The sequence below is a fragment of the Mercurialis annua genome, linkage group LG3 (genome assembly GCF_937616625.2).
Source record: "Mercurialis annua linkage group LG3, ddMerAnnu1.2, whole genome shotgun sequence".
Classification (NCBI taxonomy): domain Eukaryota; kingdom Viridiplantae; phylum Streptophyta; class Magnoliopsida; order Malpighiales; family Euphorbiaceae; genus Mercurialis; species Mercurialis annua.
The window spans coordinates 59,531,425-59,554,939 of NC_065572.1; the positions used below are offsets into that span (position 1 = coordinate 59,531,425).

A 23,515-nucleotide genomic window follows, 5' to 3' on the forward strand; every position below is an offset into this window, starting at 1 on the left:
TTCCTAAGAGCATTATTAGAGAGATTCAAAGGATCTGCTCTAGATTCTTATGGACTGGTAAGGAAGAGGGTAGGTACACTGCAATGGTAGCTTAGAGTGAAATTCCTAAGCGTAAAAAAGAAAGGTGGCTTTGTGTGAAAGATATCCATTCGTGGAATAAAGCAGCCATCAAAAAGCATATATGGCACATCTACAACAATTCAGATTCTCTATGGGTTAAGTGGGTTAAAGCCAACAAGATGAAAAATAGCAGTTTCTGGGGTATCAACAGTAATGAGAAAGCTAGTTGGATTTGGAGGGGCATTCTTAACATTAGGAATGAAGCTAAAAAAGTCCTGGAGTTCAAGTTGGAAGATAGTAAAAACACAGATTTTTAAAAAGATCCTTGGTTACATGGGTCTTCTCTTCTTATGATTAAAATGAGAGACTCAGACATCCCTAAAAACACTACTATAGCCAGCTTATGGAGGAACGATAGTTGGGTTCTCCCTGATCCTAAAGATGAGGCTATTGAGGAAGCCTGGGATTATGTGAAGAACAATTTTACTGTTAGAAGGGAGTATGAGGATATGATGAAGTGGAAAGTTATTTATCAGAATAAATTCTCCATAGGCAGAACTCGGAAAATGATTAGGGAGCAAAATATGAATCAATCTTGGTTCAGAGTGGTGTGGGGATACAATTCCATACCCAGAAACAATTTTATTATGTGGTTAGCCATTAAAAGGAGATTGAAGACCAAGAATAAGCTTAAGAAATGGGGAGTGATCCCTGATGATATTTGTGTCATGTGCAACAAGGAGGTGGAAACTATAGACCATTATCTTTATGAGTGTGACTTTGCAAAAGCAGTTTGGAACAGATTGAAGCCTATATGCAGAATTCATCAAATTAACTCATAGAGAAGAGTTGTCAGCTGGTTTTGTAGGAAAGTTAATGGGAAAAGAAAAATAGCCAACTTCAGAAGGGTTACTTTGGCTGCTATCACCTATTTTTTATGGAATGTGAGGAATAGGAAGATCTTCCTAAAATAAAATAAAAAGGCCTGAGAGTATAGTCAAGAAGGTCAAAGATATTTTACTTGATAAGTTTAAAATTTATAACACTAATAGCACTTTAGACATCATGATTAATGAGACTCGGCGGTTTGTTATTTAAGTTGGTTGTTGTTGGAATTGTGGAGGTTTCTCTGGTTTGGCTTGTCAAGGATGGGATTTGCTATGGCTTGAGGCTTTTGTAACAGGTCTTAGTGTCACGACCCAATCTCAGGGCCGAGACCGGCGCTAGGGAATGGGAGTGGTTGCTCCGAAACCCGTAGCAAGCCTCAAAACATAAAATAATTTTTTGCAATTCATAAACGTCATGCATGACAGACATAAACACGTGTCATGCTGGAAACATATGCCAGGCATACATATCCTCTGGCAGTCTCAGATATCAAACGCAGCAAGCATAAAACATTTAAAACTTTAAAACATTAAAGTTATATTTACAGAAAACCATATATCACAAACTGGCTTACAAAACACCTATCTAATGCAGCTCTAAGAGTAAGGTATTGTTTTTTTACATACTTTCAAAAATACAGACTTCTGGAAGTAGGATAGAAGTCCGTTATGTCAAAAGGAAATCTGTGAGGGGTGTATATGGGGATATATTGAGTGAGTTCATACATTTACTAATAAGTATTCAAATAAAACATAAAACTGTAATCAATCATATGCAGCCAAGTACAGGATCCGATTGAAACCCTAATCCTCGAACATGCTAATTGTATGTACTCAAAGGAAACTTATCCAATAGTTCGGCCCGGGAGTATTCACACTCTACCACGTCAGTCGCGAAAAATCTCTTAAGTCCAATGGTGGGTCCAACCCACTAGATACGGGGCTCAGGTTACACTGTAACCGAGTTCACTCTCGTATCACATTCGTACATCTGACTTCAAAATTCGTGTTCTTAATCTTATTACAGTTGTATCAAATCAAAACTGGTGATCACACAGTCCTATTGCCGCTCAATAGGTAGCACGTTTCATCGGATCAATACTGGTTTCAAATCAAGCGTATATGCAATTCATATAAAGATTTCGCACTATAAACATGCAAATCAAACGCAAAGCAATATAAAGTAATTGCTTAAATAAATACTTTAAAAGCAAATCGTATAAACTCACAGAAAACGCTTATCGAAAATACTTCAGTGCTCAGAAACGTCAAGCTTCTCGAGCTCCTGGTCCAGCTGGTTCTTGCCTCGCCTAATCTAAGACGATTTAAAAACAATTGACTTACATCAGAATCCTATTCTAGGATTGATTCTAGACTCAAGACACGACATAACTCGTTGAATTCTAATCACGTCTTACTCGATTCACTTTCATTTAACTTAGCAAATCTTCGACTTAGCTTCAATACAGCTTTAGGTTTATCATTAAACCTAACCTCTTAATCATTAATTGAACATTACAATCTCACGTTTGTTTCTTTGTTAAATCATCGTCCGAAAGCTTTAAATCAGTTCAAGAAACGTCTAATCCAAGTTCCAGGCATCGGGAGAGGTCGAAAACGACTGAAGGGACCCAAAAATGACCTTGGCACGACGTGCCAAGGGGTGTCGCGTCGCCACAACACTTGTCGCGTCGCGACATCACCCGTCGCGTCGCGACAATGCCCGTCGCGTCGCGACAATGCCCGTCGCGTCGCGACAGCGAAGGCAACAGCCCCTATTCCGCACCAAACAGCACCAAAACTCATCCTGACGTGCTTAACGACTTTCCCAACGTATCTAACACCAAAATAACATCTAAATCCATCCAAAAACACAATAAAAACGTTTAAATCGAATCGAATATGTAATCGCGATACAGTTTCGCCGTAACCTATCGTTTCGAATCGTTTTTCCATCAAATAAACTCAAACAAATGGAGAAACTACTTGCTTACCGTGATTGGCCTTCGAAATACGATCGATTCGAGTTAAGAAACGTCGAAAACGAACGAGAAACGGAGATCGTGCGACGGAACGTATTCGATCATCGAAGGAAACGAAGAAATGATCTGATGAAGGATTTTAAGGTTCTGAACCTTTCCTTCATTTGAAGGAAATCATATATAAAATGGTCAGTTTGCAACTTGGTCCTTGAAACTTTTCAAAAGTTGCAATTTAATCCAAAACCTATTCGCGTCCAAATTTTAAACAGTCTCCGATTGACTCGAAACTTTTACCATAAATACTATAAATTATTTCGCGGACTTTGACGAAATAATTATCGTTACGGGATTTATAATTTATTTTATATTAATTTTCAAAGTTAAATCCTTAAATCCCGCTAAATCGCTTAATAAAATTATTCCAAATTCCCGATATAATTAAATTAAATTCTTCTTAATTTAATTTATCGAAAATCTCGACAGGTGGCACGACTTAATTATCTTAAAATATTTTGGGGCATTACATTCACCCCCCCTTAAAATAAATTCGTCCTCGAATTTAAAACTTTAGCCACGTACCTTGAGTAAATAAGTATGGATATTTCTGTCTCATATCCTCCTATATCTCCCACGTGCACTCTTCTATGAATTGACTCCTCCATAGAACTTTCACCATCGGAATTCTCTTCGTCCGCAGTTGTCGTATCTGCGTGTCGACAATCTGCACTGGCCGTTCTTCGTAAGTCAATTCTTTGCTCACATCCACCACTTGCGGTTGAATTACTCGAGAAGGGTCTGCTACATATTTCCGAAACATGGAAATATGAAAGACAGGATGAACTTGCGACATCTCCGATGGCAAGTCTAACTTATAGGCGACTGAGCCTATACGTTCTACAATCTGATATGGTCCGACATGTCTCGGAGCCAACTTGCCTTTCATTCCAAAACGAATAACTCCCTTCATCAGTGATACTTTGAGAAACACGTAATCTCCGATTTGAAATTCGATATCTTTTCTCTTGGGATCCGCGTAACTGAGATTTGAATATTTGATCACAATTAATAAAAAAAATTGAATTTTAAAAATAAAATTTAAAATTTTGATCATAATTACATAAAACATTTTCATATTTAATATTATTATAAAATTTAAAGATTTGATTGTAATTAGTAGACCTAATTACTTAAAAAAAACCTCCACCTTGTAATATTTTTTTCGTTTATACCTGACCTAGGACAAACTTCATTTGTACCCTATTTTTAATTTTTTGTTTTCGTCTCTACCCCGAAAAAGGGTACAATTGACTATTTAAATAATATAAGGATAAAAACATTAAAAACAACTAAATAGAAGGGTTACACCATATTTTTTCTTATTTAAAAAAATACAAATAAGTCCCCCAATTTCAAAAATGTTCAAAAAAATCTTATAATCCATTGTTTTTAGATATTTTATTAAAACAACTAAATTAATTAAAAAAACATTTTCGACCTACCACCGTACTCCTCCGATTATTTGAACCCGCCAAATTAGTTTTTCTAAAAATATTTTTTTTTTCGTTTGTTGCTTCTCCTTCCACGGAAGGAGGAGCTCTCCTTCTTATATGGAAGGAGGACATGGAAGGAGGAGCGATTCCTACTTCCGTGGAAGGAAGGAGTAAATCAGAAGAAGGAACTTTTGTACAATTAATAATATTAATGTCTAATTAAAATATTAGTTAAATATGACGGATTATTTTAGCCTTTTTGTACATGAAAAGAGATCAATTTAGTACTTCGGGGTAGAGACGAAAATGAAAAATCAAAAATAGGGTACAAATAAACTTTTTACTAGATCAAGATATAAATCAAAAAATGTTATAAGGTGATTTTTTTAAAGTAATTAGACCTAATTAATAAAATTCATAAAGATTTGCTATTTATAAAATAGTTAAGCCTAATATTAATCACAAGATCTTTTTGAAACAAAATTGTAAAGTCATCATTCAATTAACATAGTTTTATTTGCGTTTTAAAAATCGGACGGAACCGCCCAGTTCGACCGACAACCAGAGTCCGGTCCAGTATTGACCCCTAAAACCAAATTTGCGATTTAGCTCGGAAATGCCGGAAAAAACTGTAAAGAACAGGCAAATCGGAGAACCGGTTATTTTTCAAAACCGGCAAGTTTTCTCTAAATTAAATCTGTCTTCTATAGTCTTTCCGTAGTTATATCAATATTTTCTATATAGTAAATATGGTATTGTGTTGGTTTAGTTAAGAAAATGGAAGATGTGAGCTTACAAGGAAACTACAGGGAAAGAAGGTGGAAATTTGAAAGTAGAAATTTAAAACTAACAGCTGGTGAGAATAAGAGAGTAGAAGGAAAAGGAAATTAGGTTTAAAGAAAATTAATGGCTAGCATTACTAAGTAGTTCTGATCTAATGGCTGCAAGTTATCTCTAAATCTAAAAAAAATAAAAAGTTAATTTTTAAATTTACATAAAAGTCCATCTGGCTTCAAATCTTTAACAAAAACTTACTTTTCGACATATCATTATTGTTTTGATGGGAGTTAAAAGCAATAACCCATTCACCTGTACTCTTTAACTTTTAATCATTCTATTTATCCGGTTGAACCAGTTGAACTGAAAACCAGTGGCCTCACCAGTTTGGCCACCGATTCGGTTTTTCAAACAAAGATTTTATCATTGAAAATCATAAGCTTCACTATCGGACAGTGGAGGATATAGTCAAGCAATCCAAGGGCTGAGAAAACATGAGTTAGTTGGTTCTATATTATATATCTTTTCATGATCTGAACCTTCTTTAAACTTTACTATTTTGTTAGCGTGTGTATGTTGCCTTTCATATCTAAAAGACAAAAGACTTGTATTTACTTTAATTTTTGTGATTATGTTGCCTTTCATATCTAAAATGACAAAAGACTTAAATTTTTATTTGTATGGTCTTTTTCTACTCAAAGCTTTTTTATTCAATTTTTTTTTCGATAAATGAGCAATTTTATCAGCACATCTACAAGACTAGATGGCAAATAATTTAAAAAAAAATTGGAATTCTTCAAGTTCATTTTGAACTTAAAGGGGGTCATAATCATAATCTAAACCGTTCATTATAAGATAAACGGTGCAGGTCAATTTGCTACAATTTTAATCAAATTAATCTACACCTTATAATGAACCGTATAAATCGTGAATATTACCCCCTTAAATTCAAATTAACTTGAGAGAATTCCAATCCTTTACAGCGAATAAGAATAATTATGAAAAAATTTAAACTTCTAAAAATAATAAAAAAACCCTAATTATAGGACTTATAATACTCCACCGCTCTGCAAATGCAATTATACACGAGGAACTTAACGTCTGTATTCAATAGACTCTTCTACTTATAAATTTCTATTTATCTAGTCTCTTTCTAAATTTGATGATGCGGTCTATTTTGCCAAAATATCATGTTAGTTGGACATTTCAATTCAGTTTCACGTGTATTCCACAGAGTAGTATACTGCACGCTATTCCATTTAAAAGAAACTTAAAAGAATCTAAAATAAATTAAATATAAGAATTAGATCAAAAATAAATTTTGAAAAAGAAAATTAAATAAATGAAATTTTGAAGAAACAGGGACGTAAATATGGTCTTGGCCCTATTTCATTGACGTGAACAAGTAGACCCTTGTCCTTGAGAAATTGCTATATAAATGGAGAATTGCCATGAGAAATGTACACCAAAGTTTAAAAGAAACAAAGCATTATGGAGACAGTCATTACTTCCCAAGATACTTCTCCTGAGGATCTTCCGATATTTGATTGTTCTTCTTTTCCAGATGGTTTTATTTGGGGAACGGCCTTGTCTGCTTATCAGGTATCAATTTGAGGATAAAAATGATAGATTGAAATTTTAAATTCAAATTCAAAATTTTATTCTCATAATTTGAGAGTACTAACTGGACCTCAATATATTGGGTAATAAATCATGTTGATATTTAAACTATTATTTCATTATATTTTGGTGACCAAACTTTAATTTGTTTAATTCTTTTATTAGACTTTAATTTCGTGCTAATATGAATTTTTCGCCCGGAAATTCTAACGCGGCGGCCGCATTTTATTTCATTTTTTATTTGTATTATTTTTTTTTTTGAAAATTCGTCATTCATACATAATTTTAATTAAGCATTGAATTTTTAAACTAGTTATACATATATGTAGAAGTTTTGAGCAAAACAAAATAAAATTTGGCAGCCGTGTATTCAATTCATGTTGAAAATCTCCCGTCGAAACAAAATCAGAGTTTAATAACTAAATTTAATAACTAAAATTGGAACGAACCAAAATCTGGCCACTAAAAAGTTATACAGTAGTTTAAATTTTGTGAGGATCAATGCGGTCCAAGCTTATTGGTTTGTCTATATTAGTGGAGGAATATTTATTCCACACAACGGATGTGCCACGTCATTTTTACAACAAGCTAATAATCATTTGCGATAGGGAATCTTTTGTTATTGCTTATTTTTTTTATCATTAAACATTAACGCCTCATTGGTTTATTGCACGAATGACGTGGCGCAACCGTTGCGTTGTATGATTATTCTTAGTGGACACATCGAAAACATGAGAAATTTCTGCTTAAAAACTCCTAAGAGTAATTTTGTAGCAAATAATTTAGTAAAGAAAAGCTTAATACCGTAATATTTTATTGTTGTTATGATGAGAAAGGTTAAAAAAATTTAATTTCTATTAAAGTATGTACCTACATATTGAAATTTGAGTTTAACAAAATGATTAGTTATATAGCTTTTGTGAAATATTTTCAGACTGAAGGTGCAGCTGAGAAAAGAGGAGTTCACACATGGGATACATTTACTCATGATTATCCAGGTTATTTTTTAGGTTAAATATGTTTATAGTTAGTGAAGTATATATTCTTTTTATAAAGTGGTTATCGAATTATGAAAAATTATGAAGCAGTTATAAAACTATTATATATTTATAAAACAGTAACCGAACTATAAAAAATTATATAAAATTTATCTGACTATAGTCTTTTTAATAATATAATTACCGAACTATGATTAGTTTACAAAATAATTGATGGATTGTTGCATGATTGTACAATCTTTTCTTATTCGCATTTATAGTTTGGTAACTGTTTTATAAAAAATTATAGTTCGGTAATTTTTTTTATAATTTTTTTGATAACTATTTTGTAAAATTTAATAGTCTGGTAACGGTTTTATAAATTTTTATAATTCAATAACTATTTTATAAAAAAACTATAATTCGATAAACACATAAATATTCACTACAAGAAATACTAGAATTAGCAGCAAACATTTTTGCTGCTAATAGTACTAAAATTGTTACTATTAACATATAGCAATAAAAAAAAAATTGTGGCATGTTGCTGCTAATAAAACGTTGCCTTAAATAATTGGTAACAAAATTTGCTGTATAATGTTGCTATAACTTGATTAATGGCAGCAACTTTTTAAATTAATGCTGCAAAATGTTTTTTAGCAGCAAAAAAAAATTAGCTGCAAAACATTTTGTTGCCATATACAGAATTTTTTATAGTGATTTAATTTTTTTTCTTTTTTCTCTGCTCCCTCTTAGTGGTATACAATTAAACATGTTTGTAATTGTTTCAGAAAGGATAACCGATGGCAGCAATGGAGATATTGCAACTGAATTTTATTATAATTTTCAAGTAAGAGATTTTTGATCAAATTTTTTATACTATGAATATACTATAATTTTTTATACTATGAATATGATCAATAGTGAATATTGTTCCTGCAGAAAGATATTGAAATAATGAATAAACGGATGGGTATGAATGCTTTTAGATTTTCCGTTGCATGGTCAAGAATAATACCTAGTAAGTACTATAATATTCGATAAATATATTATCTCTTTCTTCCGTTCCAATTTATATTAATTTTCTTTGACGATTAGGTATTATATATTTATATAGTTGCTCCATCCTTTTCCATAATTCTTACCAATATTTATATGGCTTAACCTAAGGCCATGTACTTTTAATTTTTTAATTATTTTATCTCTTTTAAATTTGTTATTCGACATGTTTGTACTATTTGATTTTTATTTTATAGATCTTTTTAAGATTAATTGCAAATTCATACACGAACTTTACCCTAATTTGTAATTACAACATAAACTTTGAAACTTGGCAATGTTAGTAACCAACTTTACACTTTTGGCAAATCGATACACCAAATACGAAAAACACTAACGTAGACATTGTAATATACTGCCGTGTGTCATTACGTGATTGGTCGGTATACCAATTTGTCAAAAATGAAAGTTGGTTACTGACATTCCCAAGTTTCGAAGTTTATATTGTAATTGCAAATTAGGGTAAAGTTCGTGTATGCATTTGCAATTACCCATCTTTTTATGGACGAAATTATTGCTCATTTTTTGTTAAGCAACTAACAATTTTTACATAAAAATGATAAAAAGGCCTAATATTTTTAATTTTTAGTTTATTTGATCCTCTTTTAAGTATTTTCATCTAACAAGTCTATATATTTAAAAAAAAAAATTATTTATCTTGATTCATCTTCCAAATTTGATGATGTGTCATATTTTATCTAAAAATCGAGTAGGCCAATATTTAAAATAGAATAAAAATTTGCTTCTGCCTAGGCAGCAGGTCATTCGTGCAACCTGTGTGCTGGCAGCCTCTCAGGCTGCCAGCACACAATGTTATAATTGTTTTCTGAACTGGTTAATGAGTCAGTTCAATATTGATTAGTTTATCATTTCAGTCCTCAAATTTTAACATACACCATTATTTGATCTAAAACTTTTTTTATAAATCATTTGAACAAAATTACGAAAGCTAAAACTGAATTTTGTTAAATTCACATAGTTAATGCAAGCGATTCCAAGTGGGTCCGTTCTTAATTAAATTTAATTAGCAGATGCATGTATGAAGATATTAATTATTGCTGCAAATGATGGTACCCAAAGTGTAATGATTAATTCATTTTTATTTAAGATTTGTTTGTTTTGATTTCAGATTTCAATAAGATTTGAGATAATAGGAAACTGGTTATTATATTTTGATCATAAGAGATATTAATTACTAATTATATATAAAATATTTGATTAAACAGAAAGTGATAATGAAAATACTAATTATATATGAAGTATTTACGAGTTTGTTCTGGCCATTAGCGCCAAAACCTTAAGTTCTGCAAATTTAATAGTACATACCTGGTTTTTGGACATTCAAGTTGGATTTGGTATAAATATGAGCTTTAACCATAATATGGTGGCCATTTGTAATGAAATTAATCAGAATTAATTTCACTCTCGTAATTCAGTTAAAATAATGGTTGCTTTAAAAATATAGGGACTAAAGTGGTTAATTAATAGCTACCGGAATGATTAATTAACCATTTCATTAAAAATTTACTAACACGCCTTGAAGACTGCCAACACATAGGTTGAAGGAACTTCCTACTGCCTAGACAGCAGGAAAATTTTGTTCTTTGAAATTGGCCTCACACTTTTCACAGTGAGTGTAATGCACACTCCTCATCCAAAAGAGAACCTACAAATTTCAAATAAAATAAATATAAAAACTAGAAAAACTTAATATTTTAAAAAAATCACATAAATAAAATATGTAAAATAAATTTATTTTAAGATGGATTCCGCATATCAATATTTTTATAAGCCTACATGCAAACTTGTAAGATATCAACCTACTTCTACTGAACTACTACTATTATGATATAATATAATCTCACAAAAAAAATCAACCTTTTATCCTTCTCAATTGCACCCTTAAAATCGCCAATTATACCTAAATATACACGTTTGGATTTCAATTGTATCCAATTTTGTAAATTAGACTCTTTTTCATTCGAAAAAAATTAAAAAAAAATGATAAATGAATTATTTGAACTCTTTTTCATTTGAACAATTCAAAATGAATGACTTGTTGGAACCATTTTTAATGAGAAAGAGGTCAATTTAGTACTTATGGATACAATTGAAAGTGAAAAGTGTGAATTTTGATACAATTGTTGATTTTACAGCGTCAGGGTGATATTGAAACAGGGGATAAAAAGTCGAGATTTTTGGAGATATTATGCCTAAAGTATATAATATTTGTATTACTAAAAAAATAAATATATTTCCAAATTCAACAAAATCTCTAACTAATTTAATATTAATTATGCATAAAACACTATATTATAATTATAATATATTTAATCCAACTCATAAAATTATCTTTATCTAACAAAACTCTAACTAATTTAACATTTATTATAATGTTAAAATATATTAGTATAATTATAACAAATTTAATTAGTATAATTAATATAATAAATAATTTTAATCCGACTCACATATATTTTCTAATTCAACAAAAATTCTAACTAATTTAAGATTAAGTGTAAATAAAACACAATATCATTTAAAACAAACTTAATACAACTCACAATATATTTTCCAATCCAACAAACTCTAACTAATTTAATTTTGATAATATATAATACATTGATAATGGTATAATTATAATAAATGTAATAAATTATATATAAATATTATTGAAGTCAATTAATTTTAAAATTAATAAATTAAAATATTTTTTTCTAACGAAAACTCTAATTAATATAATATTGATTACAAATAAAATATATTTGCATAGTTATTAATGAGTTTGATTAGTATATAAATTTACGAGTCACATTACGATCCACCTACGTAACACGTAATATGAAGCTATTCTTTTATAAAATGCAGGTGGGAAAATAAGTGAAGGAATAAGCGAGGAAGGAATCGACTTTTACAATAAAGTTATCGATGAAACTATACACAATGGTACAACTTTTTAAATTTTCTATGAGTTCCATTTTAATTTTAGAATGTCTCATTTTAAAATGTTTAATTTTATTATTGCTATTTTATAAATTCACTATAGTTTTGGAGATGTAAATTCATTTTCCCATTTTCAAATAATAAAATAATAATTAATATTCAGCATAATAATTGTATACAAATACTTTATCACAAACGATGTGGCGCCATTTTACTTACTATCGGTCCTTTTCAAAGGTGTATTATTTAAATTAAAAATAAAATCTATTGATTATATATATTTGTAATTAAATCCTCTATTGTGAAATGTGATATGCAGGAATGGTGCCTTTTGTAACCATATTTCATTGGGATGTTCCTCAAGATATTGAAGATAGCTATGGTGGATTTAGAAGCCATAACATAGTGTAAGCATGAAATTCATCACTTTGCTTCTACCTTAAGTTTAGAGATCAAATTTCTATTCTTCTTTTATAGGTTGATGGCTTGATTTTATAATGTTTTTTCTAATTTTGTGAACTTATAATAGATCCGATTACAACGATTATGCGGAACTTTGCTTTAAAAGATTCGGGGATAGAGTGAAGAATTGGATCACTTTCAACGAACCCCATATTTTCATTTGGCAAGGCTATGATTTGGGTGTTTTGGCTCCAGGCCGAGGTTCAGCTTGGGTTAATCCAGCATGCGTTGCAGGAGACTCAGGAACTGAACCTTACATAGTGGCTCATAATTTACTCCTTGCTCATGCAGCAGCTGTTGCAACATATAAGAAACATGTACTTAAGTAAAAATGTTACGTAAAATGTTTATTACCATTACAAATATTTCAATTAATGCTAGATAAAAACATAATAAATTATCTTCTTGTTCTTACAATTGTAGGGTTTTGATGGCAAGATTGGTATAACACTTGATATAACATGGGCAAAACCTTACTCCGCCAGTGCAGACGATCTTCAATCTGTCTACCGATACCTTGATTTTGAGTTTGGTTGGTTAGTATTACTTGCCACATAAGCTATATACATTTTTTTCTTATAATTAGAAAGGGAAAAACGCTTGTGGGAGGAATTGAACTACGACCTTAACAGTTTGTTGTCCAGCGCTTATATCATTTGAGCTACAGCTCATTGGTATATCCATTTATTCGATTAACGATATGATCTGATGACATAAATTTTTTATTATGTTCGCAGGTTTATGAAACCCATAACGCACGGTGACTATCCAAGTATAATGCGAGAGTTAGTTGGAGATCGATTGCCAGTTTTTAATGAAACTGAATCCAACTCTTTAAAAGGATCTTATGATTTTATTGGTATAAACTACTATACTTCAACTTATGCCTCTGCCAATGTCATAGTTGATCCTGATCCGACTCATATTCGATATACAACCGATATGTCTGTTAGTTTGACGAGTAAGTAGTTTTATCAATATCGGTTAATTATATAATTTTTTTTTTAATGAACGTTATAATTTATCTTCAAATATCCATCTTTTTGTTATAGAGTGTGATATAAATGGACAAAGCATTGGTTTCCAGGTTAGTGTTTACTTTTTTTCCTGTTTGCATTAGACATTGAATCTCTTATTAAAAAACTTTAATATTTGTGTATCAATTGTTATGATTGATGTGGTAATTTGATACATTTTCTTATTTATACAATATGTTTGTGGGAAGGGATCATAAATTAGCACATTAACATCAAACTAATCTAATCGAAAACAAATGATTGTATATAATTGATAGATAAAAGTATTTTTTAAAATAATTTAAAAAACTTATTTACGTACATTTGCAGGCTTCTCCATCTTGGTTGTATGTTGCTCCTGAAGGATTTGAAACCGCTCTAATATATGTCAAAAATGAATATGGGAATCCAATCATTTATATAACTGAAAATGGTAAAGTCCTTTTTGAAGAAAATAAAAATTATTAATTAATTTAACTCTATTAAAAATTTATGGTCTAAAATATTGATATGGCATATCATATATTTGAGTTCATGTATTTATTTTGGTTTTAGCATTAGATCTTCTATATTTTTATTTGTCAATATTGAGCTTTTATACTTTTAATTTTATAAATATTGGATGCCTCCATCATAGTATGTGTTACTATTTGTCAATACATATGAAAAAGAAATCTAAATTAGGTACTTAATATAAAACAAAACTGAAAGTGCAAGGACTAACTTTTAAATAGAGTTAAAATATAAAAAAATATAGAAAATTTATAACAGTTACACTAAAATCAGGTGAAGTGCACATACGTATTTTATTTCCGTAATGGAGGGACCTAATGTATATAAAATTTAAAGTGTAGGAATTCAATATTAATAAACAAAAATATAGAAATTCAAATATCTATTTTACATATTTGAAATTGTAAATATGTTCAGGAATTGGTGATCCGGTAGGTCTTTCTCCATCAGATGCTCTTAAAGATATATGGAGAATATCATATCATACTCTGCATTTGTGGAAACTGCTTAGAGCAATTTGGTGAGTTCAAGTATTATTTCAAATTTTAAATTTGTTGTAAATGGGTAAAATTTCTTATTATTATTATGATATAAAACATTTAACTAATTTTTATTGTTTTGACACATTAGTAACTGAAAATGACTTAAAAGCTCTTGTTTAATATCTCTTTGAAATGTTAAAAGTTAAGTAAAAATAAAAATTAGAAAATAAATAGTGGATCCATAAAAGTTCACATACCAATAGTATACTTTTTTCTATTATTATTATTATTATTATTAATATTATTATTATTATTATTAATTTTGTTTTGCAGTGATCACAAAGTCAGAGTAAAGGGGTATTTTGCTTGGTCATTCATAGATAATTTTGAATGGACAAATGGGTATACCGTAAGAATGGGGTTCTATGCTACAGATACGAAGCTGATAAGAACTCCAAAATGGTCTGTTAATTGGTTTGAGAGATTCTTGAAACACAATAATGCCATTGGTGGTACCAAATACAGTTTTCCACTGTATTTAAAGGATAAACAAAAAAATTAAGATACATATATATTTATTCTTATTTAGGGGATAAACAAAAAACTTAAGATATATATGCTCTGTTTTGAAGGAATGTTTGTAATAATAGAAAGAACGGATAATCTTTCAAAATGTTATCTATCTTGTTTCCTTTCAAATAAATCCTTACAAAAATAGTCCAATTATAAAGATGGGGACATCTAAGGTGAGAGAATTTTTTAGGTAGGTGATCCATATATTTGGATTTCTGCATTGTAAAACCTTTTTGCATTGAAACCTTTCATTTTTATTTATCAATTTTTAATTATTATATTTTTAATTTTGAAGATATTCGGTTAAGTTTTTTGTCATAGAAATAAAGTATGTGTACCACGCGTTGTTTGCGAGATTGAGATAAAAAAATTTACTTGTTTTTTAGTATTAATCTTTTTACAAAATAAATTTATCTACCCACGACCTTAGTATTTTTAGCAAATGTTTTCTGATAATGTTGAAAATTCCAATTGATGTGCCATATTTTCTATCTATTGTTGAGTGATGTTTAATTTGGCATTAGTTTTAATAATGGTTGGAATGTCTATTGTACAAAGTGTTGTTTGTCAGCATAAATCGATAAGATTAGGGTGAACCGACAATTAAGCAAGCCGTTCAAATTGATACATGTTGAAAGTTTGATGTGATTCATTGATTTTTTGTCCTAAATTTTAAAATTTGTTATTTGTCACATTTTGGCATGATTGACAATTTCTTGTATGGTTGGGAAAACATGGTAGTTCACTACAGATTTTGAGAGTTTTGAACTTAAAAATTATAATTTTTTGTGTTGTGTGAATTGATTACGCGCTTAATTTCTAGAATATGAATTGTATCCGTTTAAAATTAGATGAGTTTATAGCGTGAAAAAATAATGGCATATAGGATTACATCTTTTTGGGATATAATCAAAGTTGATATTATTAAAGCTACTCAGGAGGCCTTCACTTCTGGTAAGATTCTGAGACAAACTAATGCTACTTCTATTATTGTTGTGCCTAAAAATGCTGATGCTGATAGTCTCATTGATTTTAGGCCTACAACTTGTTGTAATGTCATTTACAAAATTGTTACTAAGGTCAATTTTGCTGAACTAAGTCCTTCTTCTTTTTTTAACCCTTAGTAGATTACAAGAGAAGCTACTAAGTAATAATTTGAATGGAAGCACTATCAAGGCGAAATCTCTGTTTTGCCGATTGAACCACCCGATGAGCGTCCTTGTTAGCGTCTCGTTTTATCTATTTGAAGTGGCAATGATCAAAGAAGGTTGAAGTTAGCCATATATCTTGACAGATTCCCCATGCTATAGCTAATTGGCATTCCTTTCCATTAATCGAATTGGAGACCTGAATGGCATCTCCCTTGAAAATCACTTTTCGCCACCCCATATGCTTTGCCCATATCATTGCTTCCCGTAGCGCAAGAAACTCTAGTGTCCCTGGATCCCAGATACCTCGGAAGGACCTTGCAAAATTACCTATCACCTCTCCCCTCCTGTTCTTTGCAATGGCAGCAACTGAGCCCGCTTTAAGCTCCTGCATGGTACCCCCATCATATTCAATCCTTATGGCGTCTTGTCGTTCGTCATCTAGAATCCTACTGACATTAGACGCCCTTCTTGAGGTGTCGTTTCCACAATTCCCAGCCCCTTCACCCCTATTTTTGTCAACTATTTGAGCATCCTCATATTCCTGTCTGTACTGAACTGCATGAGCTTTAGTTTCTTCCACAGTCCAATCCTTATTTGTGAATATTTTGGCATTTCTGAACTAAGTCCTTCACTTATGCATCTTATCTCCCAAAAAATCAGTATGCTTTTGTCCTTAAAAGATCAATTGCTCATAATATTATGTTAGCTCATGAGTTGGTTAAAAACTACCACAAGAAAGGTCCTCCTAAGTGTCTTCTAAAAATTGATCTTAAAAAAACTTATGATTCCATCTCTTGAAATTTTATTAAAGAAATGCTCATTGGCCTAAACTTTCCTAGAAAACTCATTTCCCTTATCATGTATTGCGTTAGGACTACTAGATTCTCTATCCAGTGGAATGGCACTGTTGGGAATAAATTTTTCTCTAGAAAAGGGTTTAGACAGTAGGGCCCTATGTCCCCCCCTCTTGTTTGTTCTTTGTATGGATTATATGTCTATGAATATTTCTAAAACTGATTCTGAGTTTCAATTCCACTATGAGTGTAAAAACCTTAAAGTTAATCATTTGATTTTTACTGATGATGTCTTACTTTTCTGCTATAGGAATCTGAAGTCTGTCTCCTTCCTCATGGAAAACTTTAAAGCTAAACAGGATTCGAAGGCATTATAAATAAAATTACTAGCAGGATCCATAGTTGGGCCAGTAGATTTTTATCTTATGCTGGTAGAATTCAATTGATTAACTATGTGTTAATGAGTATGCATGTGTTTTGGGCATCTATTTTAATTCTTCCTAAGAGCATCATTAGAGAGATTCAAAGGATCTGCTCTAGATTCTTATGGACTGGTAAGGAAGAGGGTAGGTACACTGCAATGGTAGCTTAGAGTGAAATTCCTAAGCGTAAAAAAGAAAGGTGGCTTTGTGTGAAAGATATCCATTCGTGGAATAAAGCAGCCATCAAAAAGCATATATGGCACATCTACAACAATTCAGATTCTCTATGGGTTAAGTGGGTTAAAGCCAACAAGATGAAAAATAGCAGTTTCTGGGGTATCAACAGTAATGAGAAAGCTAGTTGGATTTTGAGGGGCATTCTTAACATTAGGAATGAAGCTAAAAAAGTCCTGGAGTTCAAGTTGGAAGATGGTAAAAACACATATTTTTAGAAAGATCCTTGGTTACATGGGTCTTCTCTTCTTATGATTAAAATGAGAGACTCAGACATCCCTAAAAACACTACTATAGCCAGCTTATGGAGGAACGATAGTTGGGTTCTCCCTGATCCTAAAGATGAGGCTATTGAGGAAGCCTGGGATTATGTGAAGAACAATTTTACTGTTAGAAGGGGGTATGAGGATATGATGAAGTGGAAAGTTATTTATCAGAATAAATTCTCCATAGACAGAACTCGGAAAATGATTAGGGAGCAAAATATGAATCAATCTTGGTTCAGAGTGGTGTGGGGATACAATTCCATACCCAGAAACAATTTTATTATGTGGTTAGCCATTAAAAGGAGATTGAAGACCAAGAATAAGCTTAAGAAATGGGGAGTGATCCCTGATGATATTTGTGTCATGTGCAACAAGGAGGTGGAAACTATAGACCATTGTCTTTATGAGTGTGACTTTGCAAAAGCAGTTTGGAACAGATTGAAGCCTATATGCAGAATTCATCAAATTAACTCATAGAGAAGAGTTGTCAGCTGGTTCTATAGGAAAGTTAATGGGAAAAGCAAAATAGCCAACTTCAGAAGGGTTACTTTGGCTGCTATCACCTATTTTTTATGGAATGCGAGGAATAGGAAGATCTTCCTAAAATAAAATAAAAAGGCCTGAGAGTATAGTCAAGAAGGTCAAAGATATTTTACTTGATAAGTTTAAAATTTATAACACTAATAGCACTTTAGACATCATGATTAATGAGACTCGGCGGTTTGTTATTTAAGTTGGTTGTTGTTGGAATTGTGGAGGTTTCTCTGGTTTGGCTTGTCAAGGATGGGATTTGCTATGGCTTGAGGCTTTTGTAACAGGTCTTAGTGTCACGACCCAATCTCAGGGCCGAGACCGGCGCTAGGGAATGGGAGTGGTTGCTCCGAAACCCGTAGCAAGCCTCAAAACGTAAAATAATTTTTTGCAATTCATAAACGTCATGCATGACAGACATAAACACGTGTCATGCTGGAAAAATATGCCAGGCATACATATCCTCTGGCAGTCTCAGATATCAAACGCAGCAAGCATAAAACATTTAAAACTTTAAAACATTAAAGTTATATTTACAGAAAACCATATATCACAAACTGGCTTACAAAACACCTATCTAATGCAGCTCTAAGAGTAAGGTATTGTTTTTTTACATACTTTCAAAAATACAGACTTCTGGAAGTAGGATAGAAGTCCGTTATGTCAAAAGCGTCTTTAACCTGAAAGGAAATCTGTGAGGGGTCAGTATATGGGGATATACTGAGTGAGTTCATACATTTACTAATAAGTATTCAAATAAAACATAAAACCGTACTCAATCATATGCAGCCAAGTACAGGATCCGATTGAAACCCTAATCCTCGAACATGCTAATTGTATGTACTCAAAGGAAACTTATCCAATAGTCCGACCCGGGAGTATTCACACTCTACCACGTCAGTCGCGAAAAATCTCTTAATTCCAATGGTGGGTCCAACCCACTAGATACGGGGGGCTCAGGTTACACTGTAACCGAGTTCACTCTCGTATCACATTCGTACATCTGACTTCAAAATTCGTGTTCTTAATCTTATTACAGCTGTATCAAATCAAAACTGGTGATCACACAGTCCTATTGCCGCTCAATAGGTAGCACGTTTCATCGGATCAATACTGGTTTCAAATCAAGCGTATATGCAACTCATATAAAGATTTCGCACTATAAACATGCAAATCAAACGCAAAGCAATATAAAGTAATTGCTTAAATAAATACTTTAAAAGCAAATCGTATAAACTCACAAAAAATGCTTATCCAAAATACTTCAGTGCTCAGAAACGTCAAGCTTCTCGAGCTCCTGGTCCAGCTGGTTCTTGCCTCGCCTAATCTAAGACGATTTAAAAACAATTGACTTACATCAGAATCCTATTCTAGGATTGATTCTAGACTCAAGACACGACATAACTCGTTGAATTCTAATCACGTCTTACTCGATTCACTTTCATTTAACTTAGTAAATCTTCGACTTAGCTTCAATACAGCTTTAGGTTTATCATTAAACCTAACCTCTTAATCATTAATTGAACATTACAATCTCACGTTTGTTTCTTTGTTAAATCATCGTCCGAAAGCTTTAAATCAGTTCAAGAAATGTCTAATCCAAGTTCCAGGCATCGGGAGAGGTCGAAAACGACTGAAGGGACCCAAAAATGACCTTGGCACGACGTGCCAAGGGGTGTCGCGTCGCCACAGCACTTGTCGCGTCGCCACAGCACTTGTCGCGTCGCGACATCACCTGTCGCGTCGCGACAATGCCCGTCGCGTCGTGACAGCGAGGGCAACAGCCCCTATTCCGCACCAAACGGCACCAAAACTCATCCCGACGTGCTTAACGACTTTCCCAACGTATCTAACACCAAAATAACATCTAAATCCATCCAAAAACACAATAAAAACGTTTAAATCGAATCGAATACGTAATCGCGATACGTTTTCGCCGTAACCTATCGTTTCGAATCGTTTTTCCATCAAATAAACTAAACAAATGGAGAAACGACTTGCTTACCATGATTGGCCTTCGAAATACGATCGATTCGAGTTAAGAAACGTCGAAAACGGACGAGAAACGGAGATCGTGCGACGGAACGTATTCGATCATCGAAGGAAACGAAGAAATGATCTGATGAAGGATTTTAAGGTTCTGAACTGATACAGGTCGAGTCACAGAGATCGCCTGTTTGTTCTTCCTGCACAAGTAACAAATATAAGCTCAAAGGACCTCAGGCTTGCTCAGCCTGAAAGCCACTCCGATGCTTAAGTCAGAGAGGGTTTTTTGGTAGGTAAATGAGTGTAAGAGTATTTAAGTCTGACTTGTGCTTACCCTTCTCAGCATTCGGTGGCTTCCTTTTATAATGAGTTTAAGGCGGTTGTTATCTGGTAAATCGTGGGTTTGTCCCACGATCATTGATAATGGTGAAGGCACGTTCCCGATTATCCCGGGTAGTGGGTGTCAGGGAACGGAGTGGATGAGGTCGTCTAGATGGCAGACCTGGATGAGTCCGCCCGAGACAGACATGGGCGATACTCGTACTGTCGCTGGGCGATGGGAGGTTTGGAGACCCGTTGGGCGAGCATAGCATTTGTTAGGCGATGCTTGGAGTTCTGATATTATTAGGGCGGTATCAGATGTCCCCCCCCTATAATCTTGCTAAGTCAAAGACTTGAAGCGCCAATTTTCAAAATTCGAATTTCCGAAATTTTCGAAATGATTCGAATTCCAAACGCTTCCTTACGGTTACGAATTTGAAGCGTTTTTTGACTATAAAAGAACGCGACTTTTGGTTTTTCATTGATTATTTCGAGGAGTTTCCTGCTGTCAGGCATTCGAGTGTCTAACTTGGCGTATAAAAGAGGTACTTATTCTTTAATTTAAAATCTTTTACTCTTGATTTTTCTTTCTGATTCTCTACTTCTGTTGATTTATTTCTCCAGCCAGGCTTTCTTCGAGTTACATAGCACCAGACTTTCTCTTTTAATCAGTAAGTGGCTTAGCTATTTTTGTTTGTCTTCTTGTTTCCTTCTTCTTGTTTGCTTTCAGATAGTATATTTTTAGGATGTCTACATTAAAGGTTTCAGTGTCTTCCCCTTCTTCTTCCTCTTCTTCTGAGAGTTCTGCCAGTGACCCTACTTACCCTATTCCTCTTGCTACCCTCGTTGAGTTGTCATCTGACGAGGAAGGGTTGTCTCAGAAGGTGATCCCTGATAGTGAGGAGGGTGTTGATGACAAAGAGCCAGAGGGCGAGGCTCCCCTTGAGGATGCTGGTGAAGATGAGGCCGGAGATGGTGGACTGGATGATGACGAAGGAGATGAGGAGGATTTTGTTTTTAAGAGACGTAAAGTCTCCTCTGGGACATCTTCTAGTAAGAAAAAACCCTTGTCTGAGTGGACCATCAGTCTGGGTCAAGAAGCCCTTGTATGGATTAGGGCGAGGTACGAAATTCCCCCTTTCATTGGCCTTCAGATTCCATCTGAGGGTTCGGCTGTTAACCAGGTCTTAAAGGATGATGAACAATTGCTTTTTGTTGAAGATCTTGAGGCGGGTTTAAGGCTACCACTCGACGGCTTCACCCAAGAAGTGTTCGATAATTTTAAGATCCCCTTAGGTCAACTCCATCCTAACGCCCATCGTCATTTGATAGGAGTTTTTATTTGTGGACTCCAATTGAAGATACAGGTGGGTTACGAGATTGTTAGGGCGATCTATTCTTTGGGGAGGAAGAAAAGCGATGAGTTCTTCTACTTGCAACCCGGAAGATCTCCCTTCACTGGCCTTCCAAATTCTTTGAAGCGGTGGAAAGGTTCCTTTGTCATTGCCAAGAAGGAAGGAGGTTGGGGTTCCATTCCGAATGTTTTTGTGGAAGGGCCCCTAAAGTTGGAAAAGGCGAACCTGAGCGAGGTTGATAAAGAGACGTTGCGTCTGCTTCGAGGTGGCGCTAAGGTGCACGTAGTGAATCTGATAGATTCCTACTTTGGCTGGGACCAAAGTGTTGCCTCCAAGAGAAATAAGAGATTGCAGGGTGGAAAAAGGGGGAAGAGGAAGAAGAGTGAGGATAAGAGGGAGACATCGCCTGATAATGGAGACGAGTTCCCTGACATGGGCGAACCACTTCTTTCTTCCCCTCTTAATATTTCTTCTATGCCTCTTAGTCCTTCTGGTACCTTGTTTGTACCATGAAGCTTTTATTTTCTTTAATTTTTGTGAAGCGTTTTCTGAATTTTGTTTACTTTGACTTTTCAGTGCCGAACTTCAAGGAACTTCAGCAGAAGGTCATGGAGGATAGGAAAGCTCGCCGAGAGGCTCGAGAGAGGGAGGCCCTTCCCCAAGCTATTCCCAAGCCGATTTCTGAGGCTAAGAAGGCGCCTGCCAAGAAAGGAGGCGATGTTCCTTCCACGGCTAGAGGCAAACCACCTTCTTCTCAGAGGGGTGATGAATCTGCTCCCACTCCTAGGGTGGTGTTGCCAGGCTTCCAGATAAAGGAACCTGTCACAAGCCCTCCTCCTCCTGCTGTTCCCTCTTACACCGGTAAGGGGAAGGATAAGATGGAGGTTCCTGCGAAGGAGAAGCATCCCAGATCCCTTCCTCTGGCTCCCCAAACTGCCCCGGCTGCTTCGACCGGCAGTAAAAGGCGAGCTCCTTCTTCAGGGGGCGAAGATGCTGAGGGGGAAGGACCCTCTATGAAAAGGCCCAAGAGGGATGTAATGGTGACTCAGGTCGACCTGCTCCTTCAGAAGTATGGGGCCGATGCTACTGTGCGTTGTCCTGCCGTTGCCCACGACATCTTCCGGGGTTCCTGCTGCCCTTCGGATGTTGACTACTATTTGAAGAGGCCGGACAACGTACTGATGGACGATTGTTTCTCTAACCTTGCAAAGGTGATTATTTTCTAACCTTATCCTTTTGCCTTTTCCCTCCTGCTATGGTTATTTTTTAACTCAGCTTTATTTTATGTTTAGGTTGCCTATGCCATCCGTCAATATCGCTCCAACCGTCTAAATGACGCTGAGATGCAGGTGAAGATAAAGACGGAGTACAAGTTGCTGAAGGGAAAGTATGACTCCCTTCGCAGCGAACATGGCGGGTGCACTCAGAAGCTGGACTCTCTTCGTGCTGATGTGGATAGGTTATCCAGAGAGAGGGAGAGTGCTGTGAAGCAACAGCGTGTGCTATCTGAGGAGGTCGCCCGCCTTAAGAAGGAAAATAAGAATCTGGCGGCAGAGGTGGTGTTGAAAGGTACTGACTATGACGATCTCAAGAAGGAGTTCGACACCACCGTCA

The 23,515-nt window shown here is 34.0% G+C and overlaps 4 protein-coding genes across 4 annotated transcripts; 3 read left to right on the forward strand and 1 right to left on the reverse strand.

Annotated features, from left to right (window-relative positions):
- Positions 1-419: 419 nt before the first annotated feature.
- On the forward strand, positions 420-902 carry LOC130015276 (uncharacterized). The gene has a single exon (XM_056105062.1). It carries the CDS (start codon positions 420-422, stop codon positions 900-902), a length of 483 nt encoding a protein of 160 aa, XP_055961037.1.
- Positions 903-3,548: 2,646 nt separating this feature from the next.
- On the reverse strand, positions 3,549-3,896 carry LOC130015277 (uncharacterized). Its single transcript, XM_056105063.1, has one exon. The coding sequence runs from the start codon at positions 3,894-3,896 to the stop codon at positions 3,549-3,551; it is 348 nt and encodes a 115-aa protein (XP_055961038.1).
- A 2,781-nt stretch (positions 3,897-6,677) lies between these two features.
- On the forward strand, positions 6,678-14,944 carry LOC126674482 (beta-glucosidase 24-like). Its single transcript, XM_050368928.2, has 13 exons — positions 6,678-6,798; positions 7,751-7,814; positions 8,585-8,643; positions 8,736-8,814; positions 11,721-11,798; positions 12,115-12,202; positions 12,325-12,574; positions 12,681-12,793; positions 12,995-13,218; positions 13,310-13,344; positions 13,604-13,706; positions 14,204-14,306; positions 14,602-14,944. The coding sequence occupies exons 1-13, from the start codon at positions 6,688-6,690 to the stop codon at positions 14,828-14,830; spliced, it is 1,536 nt and encodes a 511-aa protein (XP_050224885.1). The 5' UTR covers positions 6,678-6,687; the 3' UTR covers positions 14,831-14,944.
- A 2,758-nt stretch (positions 14,945-17,702) lies between these two features.
- Positions 17,703-18,185, forward strand: LOC126672764 (uncharacterized). The gene has a single exon (XM_050366716.1). It carries the CDS (start codon positions 17,703-17,705, stop codon positions 18,183-18,185), a length of 483 nt encoding a protein of 160 aa, XP_050222673.1.
- Positions 18,186-23,515: the final 5,330 nt, after the last annotated feature.